The sequence below is a fragment of the Phalacrocorax aristotelis genome, chromosome 1, assembly GCF_949628215.1.
Source record: "Phalacrocorax aristotelis chromosome 1, bGulAri2.1, whole genome shotgun sequence".
Lineage (NCBI taxonomy): Eukaryota > Metazoa > Chordata > Aves > Suliformes > Phalacrocoracidae > Phalacrocorax > Phalacrocorax aristotelis.
The window spans coordinates 163291659-163310287 of record NC_134276.1 but is presented as its reverse complement, the minus strand read 5'-3'; the positions used below and the strand labels follow the sequence as shown (position 1 = coordinate 163310287).

Genomic DNA, 18629 nt, shown 5'->3' with positions numbered 1-18629 from the left:
GCAACTTTAAGAAGTAGACTTCATGCCTGGGTTCTTCTGGAGCTGCGGAGCAGATATTGGCGAGGATTATGTAGCACTGCGCATCGTACCTCTGCTAGTGGGCTGTTAAGGAGCAGGGGAAACATCTGGCTCTGGGGAGGAAATTAATTCTGCTTGGTTCAGCCTTCTGAATGCTTATTGATGTCATCCAAATGATGAACCATATAGTTTGCTGTTTGTGTAACAGTCTGTATCAGCGTAATACAGAAGAGGGCTTGTAACAGAAGGGGGCTTTAAGATTTATGACTGCAGTCATTTTGAGCTGTGTTATTCAGATGTGCTGGTTTGCTAATAAGTACCAGTACTAGCCCCACATAAAATACCTGGGAACATGTATAAAAGGAAAACCTTGACCTTAATGGCAGCCCTAGACAGAGTGTAAGCTGGCGCTCATAGCCACTTACCTTCTAAACTTCAAACAAGATATTTGTCCTTGCTGTTGGTAACAGATTTTATTCATAGTGGCAGCTGCTGCCTATCCAAGTAGCAATCAACGGAACCTAGCAAGAGTGGTTTAAATGCAAATTATTAAATAACCAAAACAGCTGCAGTGGCCCTGTTCTCAGAGCTAACCCAGATGAAGGAACAAGCGCAGCTCCACACACCTGTGCGCTTCACCAAAAGGCAGATTCGTACACTCAGGGAAAACAAGATGGCACAAGTCCTCACCAGCCGATACTAAATCGTAGTCGGGGAGCTGGGAGAGGCGGTTTGACTTTAAGAGTTCCTAAAGCAGCGTGACAAGCTGGAGAAAAGACAGCAGGTAGTTCAAGTTTTGGAAAGCTCTCCTGGTAGCATAAACCTGACGGCACTGTAGGAGCACAAAAATGTGAACACTGACCAGTATTTTAGCAGACTTCCCATTTCTGCGAAGTGCCCCAAGGTGGCACTGCTGCCTTGCAGCACAGGGATGCACCTGAGCCCGGGGAGAGCAGCTCCTGCTTTTGGGATGTCCGGAGTAATGTCAATGCAAGAGGCGAGGAGGAAGGTCTCTCCCAGACAAGAAAGCTGCAGGTAGGAGTTGCCAGGAGACAAGACTGTAGGGCAGCTTGGGCCACAGCGAGAACCGAGTGCCTCTGCAACGCCAGGGTTGCAACAGCAGTGAGCTTGCAGGTTTTCCTAACCACGCCTTTTCCACCCCGAAGTGGGAAGTCTCGTCCTCGTACCGTGTTGTGGCTTATGAAAAATAAAGGCTTGCATTCCTGAACCTTCAGGAGTTCACAGTGTATCTGGCTGGCTTTTGACAGTCCTCAGCATCAGCTTACAGCTCTGCTGCTTGGGAGAGCAGCTCTTTGGCTTCTGGTGGTCAAGCAACGTGAATCCATGAAGGCATCTCTACTCACTCTTCAGCATGCCATGGTAGACACACTTTGAAGTATTCATATTCATAGCGTCCACACATTAACTGATGAGGGATACATGTTATCACACCTAGACAAGCCCTATAAATGAGCATAACCCTAAACTGAACTAAAAATTCAGCTGTGATTTTCTAGGAACCTCAATGACAGGGCAAATACCACACATAATACCCATCCAAGACTGCCTGACTCACTATGTTATGGAGGCAACTCACAGGAACAGTGTGGAAATAGCTATCCTGGTGGCATTAACCCGTGGACACGATGAATGCCTCCCCCAACGAGTAGCTGAGGATGTTTTGGTAAACCTTGTCCAAGGCCATGGCACAGAGGTAAATTATTAATGTTGTTTCTGTAAATCCCCCCTTTCATTAAGTGGGAGCAGGAAAACTCAAAACCATTAGCAAAAACCAGCTTCTGTGAAGTCACCTGAATGCTTCATTTTGAGAGGAATCTAGTGGAGAACTAGGAAAAGGGGTTGCACAATGACCTGGAAGCAAATAATACTGTGAAAAAACAATCAGACTGTAAAAATAATCTCCCTCCGGTTCCAACCTAGGTCCAGGTTGGCACTGTGCACTGCCCAGGGAGAGAAGGGAAGTTAACTGCTGCGCAAAAAGCTTTGAATGTTCCACATACGTTGTTTTTGATGTCAGAAAATAATTCAGGAATTATTGTAGGAGATGGCAGCTAGGCAGGCTGTCTACCATCACATATGAGGCCAGCTCTAATAATACGGAGCTGTATGAATATGATCTGACCAGATGGTCTGATTAAATCCTAAATGACTAGTGGGGTAACTGCTAAGCAGGTCAAAGCAAAAGTTACTGCAAGAAATAGATTTGGGTTTGTGCAGAGAGGTGGAGGCTGAAATCTGCACTTCTCCAGTGAAAATAGTAGCTATTAACAGCATCCTATTAGAAACGGAAGGTGAGGCACAGGGACTGACAGGTGAATGCTTGCTGCTCCGGTCCCCTCCCTTAGGACACAGAAACCCCTAGGGGAGCTGAGCTTACCAGGTAGTTCAATCCAGACCCCCAGCCCCTAAATGCAGGTGGGCACTACAGTAATAACAGCAAACATGAAGACCCCCCCACCAAACTCCAAGGTCCTTCGAAAGAAAGGATTTAATGAAAGAGGTGAAGCAGAGAAGCCGTTCAAGACCTGCACGTTAAGGCATCATTGGAGGGGCCTTCGGAGACACGGGGGTACGGATGATGGGTTGGCAGAGGGGCCCTCCATGGCCACGCCGGCCTCCCCGGGCAGCCACCACACATCCATGCAGTGGCAGCCTGGGTAGGGCGGTGCGGCCGCCATCGCCGGCTCAGTGCAGTCCCGCCTCCCGCTCGCAGAGGCCGGGTTGGCGGCGGGGATGGCGGCAGCACGGGGTCGGGTGCTGTGCCTCTTCGACGTGGATGGGACCCTGACGCCGGCTCGGCAGGTAGGAAGGCACGGGGGGCATGAGGTTTGGGGGGGGGCGGGGGTGAGATCAGCATGGCGGAACTTGTCCTGCTGGCTGCGGCCTCACCCGCTGCTTCCCCTCCAGAAAATCGAGCCGGAGGTGGACGCATTCCTGCGGGAGCTGCGGGAGAGGGTGCACATCGGTGTGGTGGGAGGCTCTGACTACGCCAAGATAGCCGAGCAGCTGGGAGATGGGGACGAAGGTGAGATGTGCCTGACGAGGTCCCCCGGGGGTCACCTGCATCCTAAATCTAACCCCAAGCCTGCCCTTGGGGCAACTGGCCGTGCCCAGGCGGGAAACGCCACTCGGCTCCTTCTCCCCCTGCGGAAGACAGGCAGGGATGCTCCAGCCCATGCTGCCAGCTCCGGTGCCGGGTTTGTATGGGCTTCATCTGAGCTCTGACAGCTCCCCCCTTCCCGCCCCCTCCCCGCCGCAGCAGGCAGGAGCCCCTTGCAAATTTTGCCTCCCTGCTGCTCCATGGTGGGGTCTCTGGAGGGTTCCTCATTGTGTTCAAACGGGGACATGGGGTAGAGGAGGGAGTGGGAGGGCGAGGGGACAACCACCACTGCCTCCACCTTGTTTTCCTTCTCCGGCATGGATGCCAAGTATGGCTGGGCTCTGAGCTTTGCCTCATGCCTCATTAGCGGAGGGAGGCTGAGAAATTCCTGGCTGAGGCTGATTGCTGAGTGGGCAGTGCTGTGTGTCTGGGTTGCAGGAGGGGCTGGAGTTAGATAACCAGTAACTGCATCACCCCAGCACCCTGGCAGTGGGGAGGGGAGGGGAGGGGAGGGGAGGATAGGATAGGATAGGATAGGATAGGATAGGATAGGATAGGATAGGATAGGATAGGATAGGATAAAGAGGATAAAGAGCAGAGTAACACACACGTGGTTGAAAGCCTGACGTTTTGGAGCCCTTATCTTTGTCCCTCCACTGATTCAGCCTGTGACCTCAGTCAGGTTGTTTCCCCCTGCATGCGTCAGCTCCCCACCTGTGAGCAGAAGATAATCTCCTCACCCACTTTGCAGAGAGTGGGGAGGGTCAGTGGCCCTTTGCAGAGTATGGGAGATGTGGAATGCACGGTAGTAAGGAACTGGGAGGGTGGCTCAGTCTGTCCTAAGCCCAGTCCTTTTGGCCCCTTTTTCTGGCAGTATTCATGTTTCCTCTTTTGTTTCCTTCCCTCTCAGTCATCGATAAATTTGACTACGTCTTTGCAGAGAATGGCACAGTGCAATACAAGAATGGGCAGCTGGTCTCCAAGCAGGTAGGTCCAGCTCCCCTTGCAGCCATGGCTCTCCTTCCCCATGCCCTGCATGTGGGGAGCAGCACCTAGCCCCAGGCAGATGGGCAGCCTCTTCTGTTCTCCCCAAATGCCAGATCTGACTGTCCCACTCCACCAGATCATGTTCTCGTGTGGGCTTCACAGGAGGTCAAGCATCTTTCTCACTCCCCCTTTTCCTCCTGCAGGCCATCCAGGACCACTTGGGGGAAGAGCTGCTGCAAGATCTGATCAACTTCTGTCTCAACTACATGGCGCTGCTGAAGCTGCCCAAGAAACGGTAACGGCCCAAGCCCATGCAAATGGCAGTCATATCGCTGATTTCTTGGGAGTTCTTGTCTCCAGAGCTCTCCTAAGAACAGCTGAGTTAATAAGCTTCTCTTGCTCCAGGTTTTGTCTTAGCATCTAGAGGCCCTGTGCAGGATCACTGTCCCACCAAGCTGGGCACTAAGGGCAAATAATGGAGTAGGGTCTTTTTTTCCATTGGAGTCTGCACTGTTTTTTAGCATAATGCCTGCTCTTTTGCCCCTCGGTTTTCTTCCCTGGGAAGCAGGGTACAGCCACTGCATGCATCTCATTTAGGACAATGGCACCAGCTTGTTACTGGTCAGGGCATCAGGCATCATTGGTCGTATGAGTTTCCAGACAAACAATGGCTCTTAAGACGGGAGGTCCAGCGCCTGAGCACACAGTTTCATACTGTTTCTGACCCAATGTTGCTTTGCACCACTGGTAATAGGGCTGGCCCTGCTCTGCCCCTGATTGCGTGTTCCTGTCTGCTTCCCACCATGAGATCCAGCAGCCACAGGGTGAGTTGAGTTAGTACACCTCCTCTGAAGGAAGACTAGGCCACTGCCAGGAAAGAAGAGAGTAGTTTTCCATTGGATCAGCTTGCCCTGTTACCACAGAAAGGAGAGGGAGGGAACAGATGGCATGAAGGTGGAAGGAAAGAGCAGGAGGACCTCTTTCAGAGGCAGCCTGCAGTTAAACCAGCCTGGGTGCAGTGTTAAACCACCCCTCAGAGCACAGTTTCACAAATGCCTGAAGCCAGTGTGAGCCTGCAACACTGTTGAAAGCAGCAGCTCTGCCTTCGCCTCGTCCCTGCTGGTTTGTTCCTGCTCTCCCCTTGTGTTTGGATGGTGAACCCAAGCAGTCGAGCTGTCTGGTCAAAATTAAGCTTGTAAAAGTTGCTAAACTGTGATCCAGATTAGTCGCCTGATGTGAGTCACCCTGTGGCAATACAAGGACTGGTGAAAGGGGCCAGGGTGGCTCCTTGTGACAGGGCTGCTGGCTGAACATGTCCCCGAAAGCGTGGGCTTGGACCCAGAACACTCAAGGCTGTTCGGTTGCCTCATTGCTGTCTGGTTGCCCAACATCCTGGTGAAGTTTCAGCTCCCAAGTGTCTCTGTGGATTTAGGCTTATGGGATTTCTAGCAAAGCGAGGACTTTAACCCACATCTCCCGAGTGTTGGCCTGGGGCATAAGCCACCAAACCCTTGGTGCTGCAGAGGTGCTGCTCCCAGGCTGCAGGCAGGGCTGCCTGTGTGTCCATTCCCCATGATGTTCTTCACTGTGTTATGAGACAGGAGGTGGAGAGTTTTTCCCACAGACTCAGAGTAGTAAGCACTTTATCGCAAAGAAACAGTGGGCAGGGCTGGGAAGAACATCACATGGTTAATGAGCTCAGGGGTCCTCAGCTGGACAGGGAAGTGGATCTTCCTGCTCCAGCTAGGTTTCCACAAGAGTTTCAATCTATTTTCAAATTGGCAATGCTGCCATCCCCTGTTCTTCTGCCCCACCAGTGCTCGTACCTGTCTGACACCTTAGTGAGCTCTTCCAAGGTGATAAGCAAACAGAACTGGCTGGGTTCATAGCAAAAAGAAAAGGAGGGAGCAGTTTTCTGCTGCCTTAGTGCTTTGAACTGGCCCACGAAGCAAATGGCGGAATAGTGATCCCAGCGTAAGGTAAGGGTGGCAAGCAGGAACTGGGTCCTGTCCGTCCACCCTTCAGGTGGCCAAGGTGCAGGAAACAGCTAAAAGGCTGCACATTATTAGCGGAGACGAGGCAGAGGTGGATAGGTGGTTTCAGAATCACATCCCTGTAGCAGACACCGCTGAGTAGGAGGCACCTTGGACCCTTGTGACCCACAAAAGCAGGGGTCTGCTTCAGTTTCCACCCTCCAGCAACACTACCAACAACAGATATGAAGCTTTAACAGCTGGTAGACACTCACGAGCAAGGTCTGCATGGTGCAACTGTACCAGCAGCACAGAGTGGATACCATAAAAAGAAGAGATGAGTGCTTATAGTGGGTGACTGTCTGTTAAAAGGCACTGAGGCATCCATCTGCTGACCTGACAGGGAGTCACGAGAGGTTTGCTCCCTTCCGGGAGCTACGATCTGAGACATTGCTGAGAGTGTGCCACAACTTGTCAAGAGCACAAATTACTATCTGCTGTTACTCTTTCATGTGGGCACAAATAATGCTATAAGCCAGAGCCTGGGCAGAACCAAGGAAGACTATAAAGCCCTGGGGGAGCAAGTGAAAAATATTGGTGCCTAAGTCATCTTCTTCTCCATTTTACCAGTTCGAGAAAAATGGGAAGCCAGTAATAGATGAATAATGCAAATCAACCCTTGGCTACGTGGCTGGTGCCATTGCAAGGGTTTTGGCTTTAATGACAATGGGACTTTCCCCAGCAACCGCAGCCTGTTAGGGAGGTATGGAATCCACCTGCCTACAAGGGGCAAGGGAATCTTTGGCAGCAGGCTGGCCAACTTGGTGAAGTGGGCATTAAACTGAAGGACTCGGGGGTTGGGGTCCAAAGTGGCAGTGCTAATGCCATCACATCCAATGGAGGAATAAGCCAGGCCAACCAGAGCAGCAGAAAAGGTGCCTTAGCTGCCTCACAAGATGACAATCAGACGAACCATCCTAAGGGTGTCTATGGCTGTAGTGAATCCTCATGCACCCCTCCAGGGAAACCTCTGTGCTTAATTACCTCTCTGAAATGTCTGTACACCAACACATGCAGCATGGGGAATAAACAGGAGGAACTAGGGATCTGTGTACGTTTGCAAGGCCATGATCTGACTGCAATTACAGAGACATGGTAGGATAGCTCACATGACTGGAATGCTGTCATGGATGGCTACAGGCTTTTTAGGAAAGACAGGCCAGCAAGGTGAGGCGGGGGAGTTGCTTTTTATGTGAGGGAGCAACTGGAATGTATCGAGCTCTCCCTAGGGGTGGAGGAAGAACAAGTTGAGAGCTTGTGGGTAAAAACTAAGGGACAGGCAAATATGGGTGACACTATTCTGGGCATTTGCTACAGGCAACCTGATCAGGAAGAGGAAGTCGACGAGGCCTTCTGCAGAGAGCTGGAAGTAGCCTCACTATCACAGGCCCTGGTTCTCATGGGGGACTTCAACCACCCTGTTATCTGCTGGAAAAGCAACACAGCGAGGCACGTGCAACCTAGGAGGTTCCTGCAGAACATTGAAGATAACTTTTTGACACAGGTTGTGGAGAAGCCAACAAGACGAGATGTGCTGCTGGACCTTATACTAACAAAGAAGGTCTGGTTGAGGGTGTGAGGGTTGGGGGGTAGCGTTGGCTGCAGTGACCACGAGATGGTGGCGTTCAGGATCCTGCATGGTAGAAGCAGGGGGACAAGTACGATTATAACCCTGGACTTCAGCAGAACTACCTTTGGCCTCTTCAAAGACCTGCTTGGAGGAATCCCATGGGTTAGGGCTCTAGAAGGTAGGGGGTCCAAGACAGCTGGTCAATATTCAGTGCCACTTCCACCAAGCTCAAGATTGGTGCATCCCTGTGAGGAAGAAGTCCAGCAAAGGAGTCAAGAGACCTGCATGGATGAGCAAAGAGCTTCTAGAAAAACTCAAATGGAAGAAGGACGTTTACAGTATGTGGAAAAGGGACTGGCCACTTGGGAGGAATATAGGAACATTGTCAGGGTATGCAGAGATGCAACAAGGAAGGCCAAGGCCCACTTGGAACTAAATCTGGCAAGAGATGTCAAAGATAACAAGAAGGGCTTCTTTAAATACATCAGTAGTGAAAGAAAGGCTGGGGAAACTGTGGGCCCACTGCTGAATGAGGTGGGTGCCCTGGTGACACAGGATGCACAGAAGGCAGAGTTACCGAATGCCTTCTTTGCTTCAGTCTTTACTGCTAAGGCTGGCCTTCAGGCATCCCAGCCCCCAGAGGTGAGGGAGAAAATCTGGAGAAAGGAAGACTTCCCCTTGGTTGGGGAGGATTGGGTTAGAGATCATTCAGGCAAACTGGATCCTCACAAATCCATGGGCCCCGATGGGGACACGCACAGTGCTGAGGGAGCTGATGCATGCTGTTGCTAAGGCACTCTCCATCATCTTTGAAAGGTCATGTAGGATAGGAGAGGTGCCCAAGGACTGGAGGGTAGCCAATGTCACTCCAGTCTTCAAAAAGGAAAAGGAGGAAGACCCAGGAAACTATAGGCCAGTCAGCCTCACCACCATCCCCGGCAAGGTGATGGAACAGTTCATTCTGGAGGTCGTTGCCAGGCATGTAGAGGAAAAGAAGGTTATCAGAAGTAGTCAACATGGATTCAGTAAGGGGAGATCATGCTTGACCAACCTGATAGCCTTCTATGATGGCATGACTGGCTGGGTAGATGAAGGTAGAGCAGTGGATATTTTTTACCTTGACTTGAGCAGGGCTTTTGACACTGTCTCCCATAGCATCTTCAAAGACAAGCTAAGGAAGTGTGGTTTAGATGAGAGGACAGTGATGTGGGTTGAGGCCTGGCTGAATGACAGAGCCCAGAGGGCTGTGATCGATGGGGCAGAGTCTGGTTGGAGGCCTGTAACTAGCAGTGTTCCCCAGGGGTCTGTGCTGGGTCCAGTCCTGTTCAACATATTCATCAATTACCTGGATGAAGGGACGGAGCGTACCCTCAGAAAGTTAGCTGATGATACAAAACTGGGAGGAGTGGCTGATAAGCCAGAAGGCTGTGCAACACACATGGACAGGCTGGAGAGCTAAGCCAAGGGGAACATAATGAAATTCAACAAAAGCAAGTGTAAGGTCCTGCACCTGGGCAGGAAAAACCCCATGCACCAGTACAGGTTGGGGGTTGACCTGCTGGAAAGTGGCTCCACTAAGAAGGACGTTGGAGTGCTGGTGGACAGCAAGTTGATCATGACCCAGCAATGTGCCCTTGTGGCCAAGAAAGCTAACCGTCTCCTGTTGTGCATTAAAAGGAGTGTGGCCAACAGGTCGAGGGATCTTATCCTTCCTCTCTATTCTGCCCTAGTGAGGCCACATCTGGAGTACTGTGTCCACTTCTGGGCTCCCCAGTTCAAGAAAGACAGGGAACTACTGGGGAGAATCCAGCGGAGAGCTATGAAGATGATCAGGGGACAGGAGCATCTCTCTTATGAGGAAAGGCTGAGAGACTTGGGTTTGTTCAGCCTGGAGAAGAGAAGACTGCAGGGGGTTTTCATCAATACCTATAAATATCTAAAGGGTGGGTGTCAGGATGATGGGACTAGACTCTTTTCAGTGGTGCCCAGTGACAAGAAAAGGGGCAATGGATACAAGTTGGAACACAGGAAGTTCTACCTAAACATGAGGAAAAACTTCTTTCCTGTGAGGGTGACAGAGCAGTGGAACAGGCTGCCCAGAGAAATGTGGAGTCTCCTTCCCTGGAGACATTCAAAACCCACCTGGACATGGTCCTGTGCCCCCTGCTCTAGGTGTCCCTGCTCAAGCAGGGGGGCTGGACAAGATGATCTCCAGAGGTTCCTTCTAACCCCTACCATTCTGTGATTCTGTGCAAGCTTAGATAAGAGCTGTAGTCAAAGGTGCAGGGGACAAACAGGAGATACAAAGGCACTGCGGGTCCTACCTGCTTTGTGTCCCACAAGAAGGTCCTGATTGCTCATCAGCCTGCTGCCGGACAGCAGCAGTGAGTTACACCAACCTGTTCTATCCCACTGCCCCAAGGTACTGCCAGCTTCACCTAACCCACCCAACATTTCTCAAAAGCCTCCAGGGGTGGAGATGCCACAGTCTCATCAGGTGGTTGGTCCAGTCCAGGCAATGGCTGTGTCCTTGCAGTTTGTTACAATATTAGAAAATGTTTCCTATCATTTCACCTAAGCGCCTTGCCTTCACCCTGTCCCTAGGGAACACAGTAACTGTTTATTCCTCTTCTCTTACAGTCTATTTTTATAAAACTATGAGCCCCTTGGAGACCTTAAGCAGCGTTGTCGATGCCTGGTCTCTGCCTGACGTGAAGCATTCATGAGTGGGCATGGCTTCTCTCCTCCTGCTTGTCCCTGCAGAGTGCATGCCTCACCAAGCAGTCATTCCCCTGGACAGGTCTGTTTTTCTCTCCCTGCCCCAGTAACCTTAAGCCCTTGCTCATCCACAGAGGAACCTTCATTGAGTTTCGCAATGGGATGCTGAACATCTCCCCCATCGGACGGAGCTGCACGCCAGAGGAGAGAATCGAGTTCTCCGAGCTAGACAAGGTAGACAGGCACCACTGCAAATCTCAGGTCTCACCTGCTCCCCCCCACCCTGAGGAGAAAGGAGCCCAGCTCCAAGCTGTGTATCAGGCCAACATATGCAGCAAGGTGGAGACAGGACTGGGGGTCAGAAAACCTAAGAAGAGACACAGATGAATGGAGGGATTTTACTTCATTGGGGAGCACTAATGCAATGGGGTAGCCAGTAGGATTCCTTGTGCTGTGTGAGAGCCCCAGTGAATAAGGCACTTATTTAACAGGGTGTTTCCTCATTTACAGTAACCAAAGATGGCCCAGCAGCTGTCTTCTCTCTCCCACTCTCCCAGCCCCAACAGAGCTGGAACTAATGGGCCTTCCAGACTGGGAGGACCATGGCGGATCTGCTGGGCAGATCTCTGGAGGGGTTGGCCCATGCTCACAGCAGTTTCTGCCTACTGGAGCTTTCTTGGGGTTGAGGGGTCAGTAAGACTTTACAAGACTTTTTAAGCAAAGCTGGAGACTTTGGGTTATGAACTGGGCTTCTGGGAGACCAAAGCAGTTGCATTTCATTGCCAAGGAAGGGCTGGGATCTGCTTTCCCCAGGAGCCTGCTGGAGCCACCCTGAGCTGGTGGCCTTTTACACAGATACTGGGCAGGACTGGTGAAAGCTGGCTACATGGCATTACACTGGGGCTCAGGGCAGGTGGGAAGGGAGCAGAGCAGTAAGCCAGAGTTGCCCAGCAGGCAGCTTACGGTGGATCTGGTAGACTGTCAACATCTAATTATTCAAACCCTCTTTCCTTCCCTTTCCTCATTCTCCTCCACAGAAAGAGCGGATCCGGGAGAAGTTTGTGGCAGCCTTGCAGAGGGAGTTTGCTGGCAAAGGTCTGCGTTTCTCTCGAGGTGAGTGGAGGGGGTTTCCCTGGCTTTGCCTTAGCCTCTTTATCGTGTTTCCCATAAAATGCTGGGAAAGGGAGCAGGAATGCTGGCTATTCCTTCTGGGGCCTGGAGACCCCAGGAAGAGCACAGGGAGCTTCTAGTCCTGGAGAACCGCCGCAGGGGCATCACATTCTCATCCATGGCAGGGCGACAGCAGGGAATAAACCATGCTGTATATTTGCCTCCCTGGGAATCAGCCAGCCAGGCAGGTTTCTGTCCCATGACATTATTCCTGCTTTAATTTCAGTTAGCTCTGCAGAGCCCACCCCTGTTCTGGCTCAAGCATCATCAGCAGGGTGGCCAGCAGAGCCCCAGGCACGTGCATGCCTCTCTAGGAATGAAACAGGAGCCTCATGCATGTCTCAGCTCTGGGGTTTTCTTGGGAGGGTTGGCTACAAGGGAAACATCTTTCTTCCTGGAGTTAGAGCTGCTGAGAGGCAATGAGTTTGCAGCTCCATGCCATGGACTTTTGCAGGGCCACTTCTTGGGATGGCTCTTACGGCCGTCTTACCAAAGATGAGGAACCGAAGGAGGGGCTTGAGCAATCCTGGGGGTCTGGCCAGGATGGGGAGGAGAATGAGGGTGTGTAAGTGGTGGAGCTGATGCTGAAAGAAGATCCCCTGCAGAGCAGATGGGTATGTGTGAGATAAGAAGGTGCCATGTGGCAGCCTAGCTAAAGGGAAAGGGGGTGACAAGGCTGGGAGGTGGCAGGTGACCCCCCACTCTTGCACCCAGCGTGGGTGAGTAGAGAGGATCTGGCCCTCTGGTTCTCCAAGGGTTTTCCTCCTGACAACCTCCCCTTACCTTCAGTGTCCTGCTAGGGGCATCCTGTGCTGCCTGCAGCACTGACACACACTGTTTATCACAGCAGAGAAAGACAAGGTCCTGCTGCCGTGTCCCCGCAGGCACAGAGGATGAGAGCAGAACAATGGGCCTTTCTCCTCTGACTTTGGGAAGCCGCCATGAAGAGCTCGTTGTGTAAAAGCATAAAGACAAAGGGAGCTGCAGCCCCCCACTCCTCCACAAAGAGAACGTGGGGTGTCTCAGGTCAGGCGTCCAAAAACAGGGACACGCAGAAACAGGGCTCTTGTGATAAGCTGGTTCTGCGTGCCTCATCCCATGCTGTGGAGGATGCAAGACTCAGAGGTCTGCGTCCTCCCTGCAGCCCCCTAGACCCATGTTCTGCCTAGGCAAGGGACAGTGCTGGCTGTCCTCCACACCGCCTCTTCTCCCTTTGATTTCCTACCCTCTCCAGCTGGCATCAGGAGCCCCTTCTTGCTGCCCAGCTCTGTTTAAAAGGCCAGAACACAGTGAAATGCAGCATTTTCTCTCAGGTAAATGGCTTTGGATACAAAGCCAGGAAGGATTTTAATGAAGGCAACCAAGTTTAGCTCCTGCTCTCATGCTGGCTCCTGCTGTGAGCCTGGGGGCATCCCCATCCCTGAGCTCATAGGGCACTTGCTCCTGTCTGTATTGCAGTGCCCTGCCTGGTGCATCCTGTCCAGTAGTGAATTCTCTGCCCTGAGCTAGACACACAGGCTCAATCCTCAGCTCCTCAGACTCCAAGGAGGGTTGGTTTGGGATCCCAGCCAAGAGGGACACCTCAGCCAACCAGGAAAGAGAGGAGCATGGCATCAGGATGTACATGTTTGAACAGCTCAGGAAAATTGGTACCTCTCCTGCAGCAGGGACCATGCCCTGAGGGTACCTGTCTACTTACTCCCTTCCTAACAGAGGTGGGGTTATGATTTATGGAGAAGGAGAGCATGAAACTCCAGGATTGATGGTGGCCCAGTAGATTGCCTAGAGAAGCAGGGGGTCAGCCCTTGAAACCAAGAGGAGCAGAGACATGATTTGGCAGGGAGAGGCATGTCCCAGCTCAAATCCCCATTCCTCTGGGCTCCAAGTGAGACCCAAACATAAATGTGCCCTAAGTTGCTGGCTTGTTTGGGGAGGAGCATGTCACCTGTGCCAGTGATGGGACATGGGGCTGACTCTGCAGCCTGTTCACACAGTGGGGCAGCTCAAGAGGACAGGGAATGTGCTGCCTCCGTGCATCCCCAAAAGGCAGCATAGTGCTGGCGTAAACTCTGCCTGGTCTAAGAGCAAGGGATAGGAAGTTTGTTAACCCTTGGTGGCTGTGGGTGTCCAGGTGCACATGCATGCATGCTCTCTGGGAAAGCTCCCTTACCTCTGATCATTTGCCCCATCTGCCTTGCTGCCCCTCCAGATGTTGGCAACCTGCACTTGACTCCTGTGGCGAGAGGTGACAGGCCAGGGTCATGCCCTGATTATGTCGACAGGTTCGTGGTACCTCCATGGCAAGGTCCTTGGTCCCTGATCAGCGTGCAGAGCCTGCTTGGGGCCTGCAGCACAGCCAGCTGGGTCCCCTGAGCTGTGCAGTGCATGCGGTTTACTCTGTGTGTGCATGGTGCTGGGGTCCCCCAGTCCCTGTAGGGTTAAGAAGAGTCAGAGCAGCTGTAGTAGAAGGGCCAGCAATATTCACGCAGGAGCCTAGAAGAGAGAGTGGTGTCAGTCTCTGAAGGCATTGTCCCACTCTGGGACTCAGAACATGCTGATGCTATCTGCAAGGCATGACCCCAAATCTCCCCCAATAGATGCATCCCCCCCTGCAGCTCACTGGTTCCTGCTTGCCTGCCTGCCTGCAGTCAGGGCAGCATGCTGATGTCACCACAACAATACTGATGTCATTCCAGCCTGTTGTCATAGGAACAGCATCTGCCACTGTCCTAACAATATGCACACCCTAACAAGAGGCACATCAAGGCAGAGCTGGTGCCTGGCTGCTGTTTGCAGGGGGGTTCCCTGCACACGTGGAGCCCTCTGCCCTCCTCCTGCCTGTCCCGTGGCAGGGGGACACCCTGCCGGCTCTCACCAATGTTGCCCGATGCCTTCCATTCTGCTGACAGGTGGCATGATCAGCTTTGACGTCTTCCCAGAGGGCTGGGACAAGCGCTACTGTCTCAATGTGCTTGACGACGAGAGATTTGACACCATCCACTTCTTTGGGAATGAGACGACCCCTGTGAGTATGCCCCACTCGCCCCACACACAGCTGCCTTCCCTCCTTTGGCCTGTCAAGGCTGCATGGAGCTGCTCCATCACAGGTCCCATGGCCTGGGTCCTGCTAGTGGCCAACACAGACCTCTAGTGGCATGAGGGGGAGAGATTTCTCCAGTGCAGTGTGTGTTTGCGGTGGGTTCATGATGGCAGCAGGCCCACTGGATCATGGGGAAATCACCCTGGATTCACTGTGCTGGGAATCAGGCCCACTTCAGCATCGCTTTCCTCCCCCAGCACCCTCGGGACGGGGGCAGCCACTCCTGCAGCCCACAGGACCCAAACATGAGCCCCCAGCACTAAGGAGAGGGCTTTTCAACAGCAGGAACAGCTTTGCCTTGCCTTTAGAGTGGCGGAGGTTGATGCTACCTTACTGCTGTAGACCAGCTTGACCATCCACTCGGCTCTTTCCAGACGATGTCAACCTCTGCCCCGCAGCTGTCCTCACCCCACCTTCTGCTAGCCCCTCCACAGGCAGGGCATGTGTTAACCCCAAGCTCCTGGACAAGGTTTGCTGGTCTAGGACCTTCCCCATCCTTTCTATGCTCCTCCCCTTGCACTGAAGAGGGGAGACAGGAGGGAGGGAACAGGGATCCCAGCCCAGCCTCTTCTGCCTCTCTGGGCCAGCAAAGTGCTGGCAGCCCCTTCCCAGCTGGCTGGAACCACTGGCTCCTACCGCAGCTCCTCACAGGATGGAGCAAGATGCGGATTCATGGATGAGGATGCTCTGTTGAGACCCTGCTAATGTTTTCCCTATTTTCTATTCCCTTGCAGGGAGGGAACGATTACGAAATTTATGACGATCCCCGCACTGTGGGACACAGTGTCCAGTCCCCTCAGGATACAGTCCAGCGATGCCGTGAAATCTTCTTTCCAGAGAGAGCAAATGAATGCTGACTGCCAGGTTACTGCAGCCCTGCCCTGGCCCCACCCTCTCCTCCTGCCAGGAAAAGCACCTTCATTTGAGGAATCTGCTCAGGGTAGACCAAAAAAACCCACTTTCCAGAGCTGGTTGAGATGTAACATGTGAGTATGGGTGGTTGTGCAGGAGGGGGCCTTCGCTGAGCAGCCCATCAGCACTCCCCATCTACGGCTGGGGCTCATGGGACCAGACCCTCCTCACCTCCAGCAAAACTTCTCTCTTGACAGTCCTGACTGTGGTAGGTGATGATGCAGATGCTTTCATGGTCAGAAAGTATTTGAAAGGGCCAGTCACAAGAGTGTGTTTGTGTCCATCCCGTGCTCCCTCTCCTCTTCTTTTTCAGTCTGTTTCTCTTAACACCTCTGCACAAGGGAACACGCATCTCACCTTTCTCTCCCCCTTGCACCTTGACTGGGGAGGATGGGACTGCTGAGGCCCCAGGCACTCTCACCAGAGCTGCTCCAAAGCGAGAGGCCAGGAAAGTTGTCTGCTCCAAGCCCATGGTAGGAAGGGGTAGCTGCAACCCTGGCTCATTGCAGCCTTGTGCACCTTAATGGAGAGGATCACCATGTCCTTCACCTTGGTGCCACGCCGTGCTAGTCCCTACAGGTGACCTGGGAATTACAGTTTTATAATTATTCTGCTCCTGCTCTGAGCTTTGCTCAGGTGCATGAAGAAACTAATTCTCTCTTTAGCTTACAGAAGAAATGGCTACTGTGGGTTTATTTTCCATGTTCACAGAAGTTGTCGAGTCAGACCTTGCCTGGCATGGCTGGAGGACCCCAGGTGCCTGGCATACACAGAGCACCCTGCAGAGCTGCTGGGGGCAGAAGGCTTCCCAACAGTCTTCCCACCCACATGTCCATTAGGCATCACACATGTGCCAGTGTAAAACCTTACCCAGGGCTTTCATAACAGACCGAGTCCCCTTCCTTCCCAGCACCCAGCTTTCCATCACGCTGCCAGAGACTTTTTCAGAGAGGACCTACAGAGGCCAGACCTTGTTTCTAATTCCAATGGAGGTACGCATTCAACAGTGCCCTCCAAGCTTGCTTTTCCACCCCATCTTGTCCCATACACTTGGTTTATGTGGTCACCTTTAGGGACACAAGTTCTCCAGTGCAGCTGTCACATGTCATCCTGCTTCTCTCTTCTCCTGGGTCTTTATGGGCTGCAAAACCACATCTCTCCTTTGGCCTTTGACCTCCTCCCTCAGTGTTGCCCCTTTCTTCCTGGCTGTTATGCTGGGGTGTGTGACTGTATCAGTGATGCTAGTCGCAACTTGGTGCTTAAGAGGAGCTCAGGAATCCCCTCCAGGGAGATGTCCTGCTTATAGATCCCCAGTGTGCACATGTCTGGTGTTTGTGGACCTGGAGGGCGCTGGAGGTTGCTGCAAAAGCTCCCCACATTGCTCCCTGGGAGCCTTTCTCAGCACATCCCTGCTGGTATGGCACTGCCCCATCTCTTGGTCTTGCTTTCTCTCCTCTTTTTTCCCCTGTTCCCACTTTCCTTGCTGTTGCTCTTCATCTCTCACCTAGCAGGTGGACTGCAGAGAGAAGTTTCTCAGCTGGCTACTGCCACTTAACCAAGGGGTCAAGTTCCTCAGGCGGGATATGTTGGTGCTTTTAGACCCAGGGTAGGTGTCCCACATTGCCATGGGCAGAGTCCTGAGTGGACCTGGGCACTGCTGCCTGGCTGCAGGAGCACGGGTGCTGCATGACCAGTGCTGGCAGGGTGCTGTCTCCTCCACCTGACTGTACCTCTTAACTGTGCAACACATCAGGTCTGTAATGCATCACATTTGCATGAGCGCAGTGGTCTGCCCAGCATCCAGAAATCCCCAGCAAATGCACAAATTCCTCTTTCTACCCTAAGAAAATTTCTGTGTGGGAGAAGAGGACCTGTTGGGGAAGCCTGGATGCAAGGTACTCTCTTTCACAGGCCACTGGTTTTGGCCCTCCACTGCAACCTTCACAGAGGAATCATTTGTTTTGTGGTTCCTCTTTCTGTTTCACTGTGGATCAGGTTATATGTGGGTTTTGCGGGTTTATTTTTCCCGTAAGTCTATTCAAAGTCAGCAGGACCTCTAGAGAGCTTGGTCGTGGGCAAAATGCAGGGCCTGGCCCTGAAGGCATGAGGCACCATGGTGGTCCTGGGGGCTGAGATGCCTTGCATATTTGAAGGGAAGGGCAGGGTCTGTCCAAGGCTGCACCTGATGGCAGCATGTCCCTTGCTTAGGGTGGGGGGAGTTGCAGGACAAGCAGGGCAGAGGCAGGATGACCTTCGAGGCACCAGCCATCGCTTCCTCTGCTCAGGAGCTCGTGTGTGTGTGAGTAAGATCAAGTGCAGGAACCTTCCCCATTCCTGTCTCTATCTTACACCAAGTTTGGGCTAGTTGAGAGCATCTCCTGCCAGGAGATCCTGTCCTGCTGGAAGGATGAGGAGGAGGATGGTGTCAGAAGTAGCTGGGACAGTCCCAGGTCTCAGAGCCACAGAGGGTTGAAGTTGAAGGGACCTCTGGAGGTCATCTGGTCGACCCCCCTGCTTGAGCCAGCAAGACCCCCAGCTGCCTGTCCTGTGTTTTTTGCAGGCAGGGATGAGGCACAGCACTAGGGTAGGAGTCCTGCATGTAGGGGATGGTGCATGCCTGTCCCCAACCCCCTTTTGCCATGATGCTTCTCTCCCAGTGGGTGCTCACAGCGTGAGTGGGGGTTTTATCCCCACGTGTGCGAGCGCGAGTGGACCTGGCAGACCCTGCGCTGGGGACCATCATGCCACGTGGCTCCATATCTGTGCAAGTTGGGTGGGTCCTGTCTGACTGATACCAACTGTTAAATAAGAAATATATTTAAATACATATATATATATGTATATTTAAAAAATAATTATATAATATTAAATCTACAACATGCAGCTGTTGGAGGCAGTGTGTGCTTTGTGCTGGGCTCTGCTGGGGTGAAACAGCCAGACGGCAGGCAGCTGCACTTTGAAATCCCCGCAGCAGTAGGGAACCAACCCCTGTCCCAGCCA

At 52.6% G+C, this 18629-nt stretch overlaps 1 protein-coding gene across 2 annotated transcripts; it reads left to right on the top strand.

Annotated features, from left to right (window-relative positions):
* Positions 1-2530: 2530 nt before the first annotated feature.
* Positions 2531-18512, top strand: PMM1 (phosphomannomutase 1). Of its 2 annotated transcripts, none has more exons than XM_075078320.1 (8): positions 2531-2841; positions 2947-3064; positions 4080-4126; positions 4330-4421; positions 10582-10681; positions 11485-11560; positions 14527-14642; positions 15452-18512. In XM_075078320.1, the coding sequence occupies exons 1-8, from the start codon at positions 2773-2775 to the stop codon at positions 15572-15574; spliced, it is 741 nt and encodes a 246-aa protein (XP_074934421.1). In that variant the 5' UTR covers positions 2531-2772; the 3' UTR covers positions 15575-18512. The 2 variants fall into 2 exon arrangements, with proteins under 2 accessions (XP_074934421.1, XP_074934413.1); XM_075078312.1 differs by having other exon boundaries at positions 2622-2841; positions 4050-4126.
* The last annotated feature ends 117 nt before the right edge of the window (positions 18513-18629 follow it).

Bases quoted from the DNA above. Each gene is read 5' to 3' on its own strand.
- PMM1 (XM_075078312.1), top strand. From the start codon at position 2,773: ATGGCGGCAGCACGGGGTCGGGTGCTGTGCCTCTTCGACGTGGATGGG. The intron at 2,842-2,946 runs GTAGGAAGGCAC...CTTCCCCTCCAG, and splicing joins CCCTGACGCCGGCTCGGCAG to AAAATCGAGCCGGAGGTGGA. The intron at 4,422-10,581 runs GTAACGGCCCAA...GCTCATCCACAG, and splicing joins CTGAAGCTGCCCAAGAAACG to AGGAACCTTCATTGAGTTTC.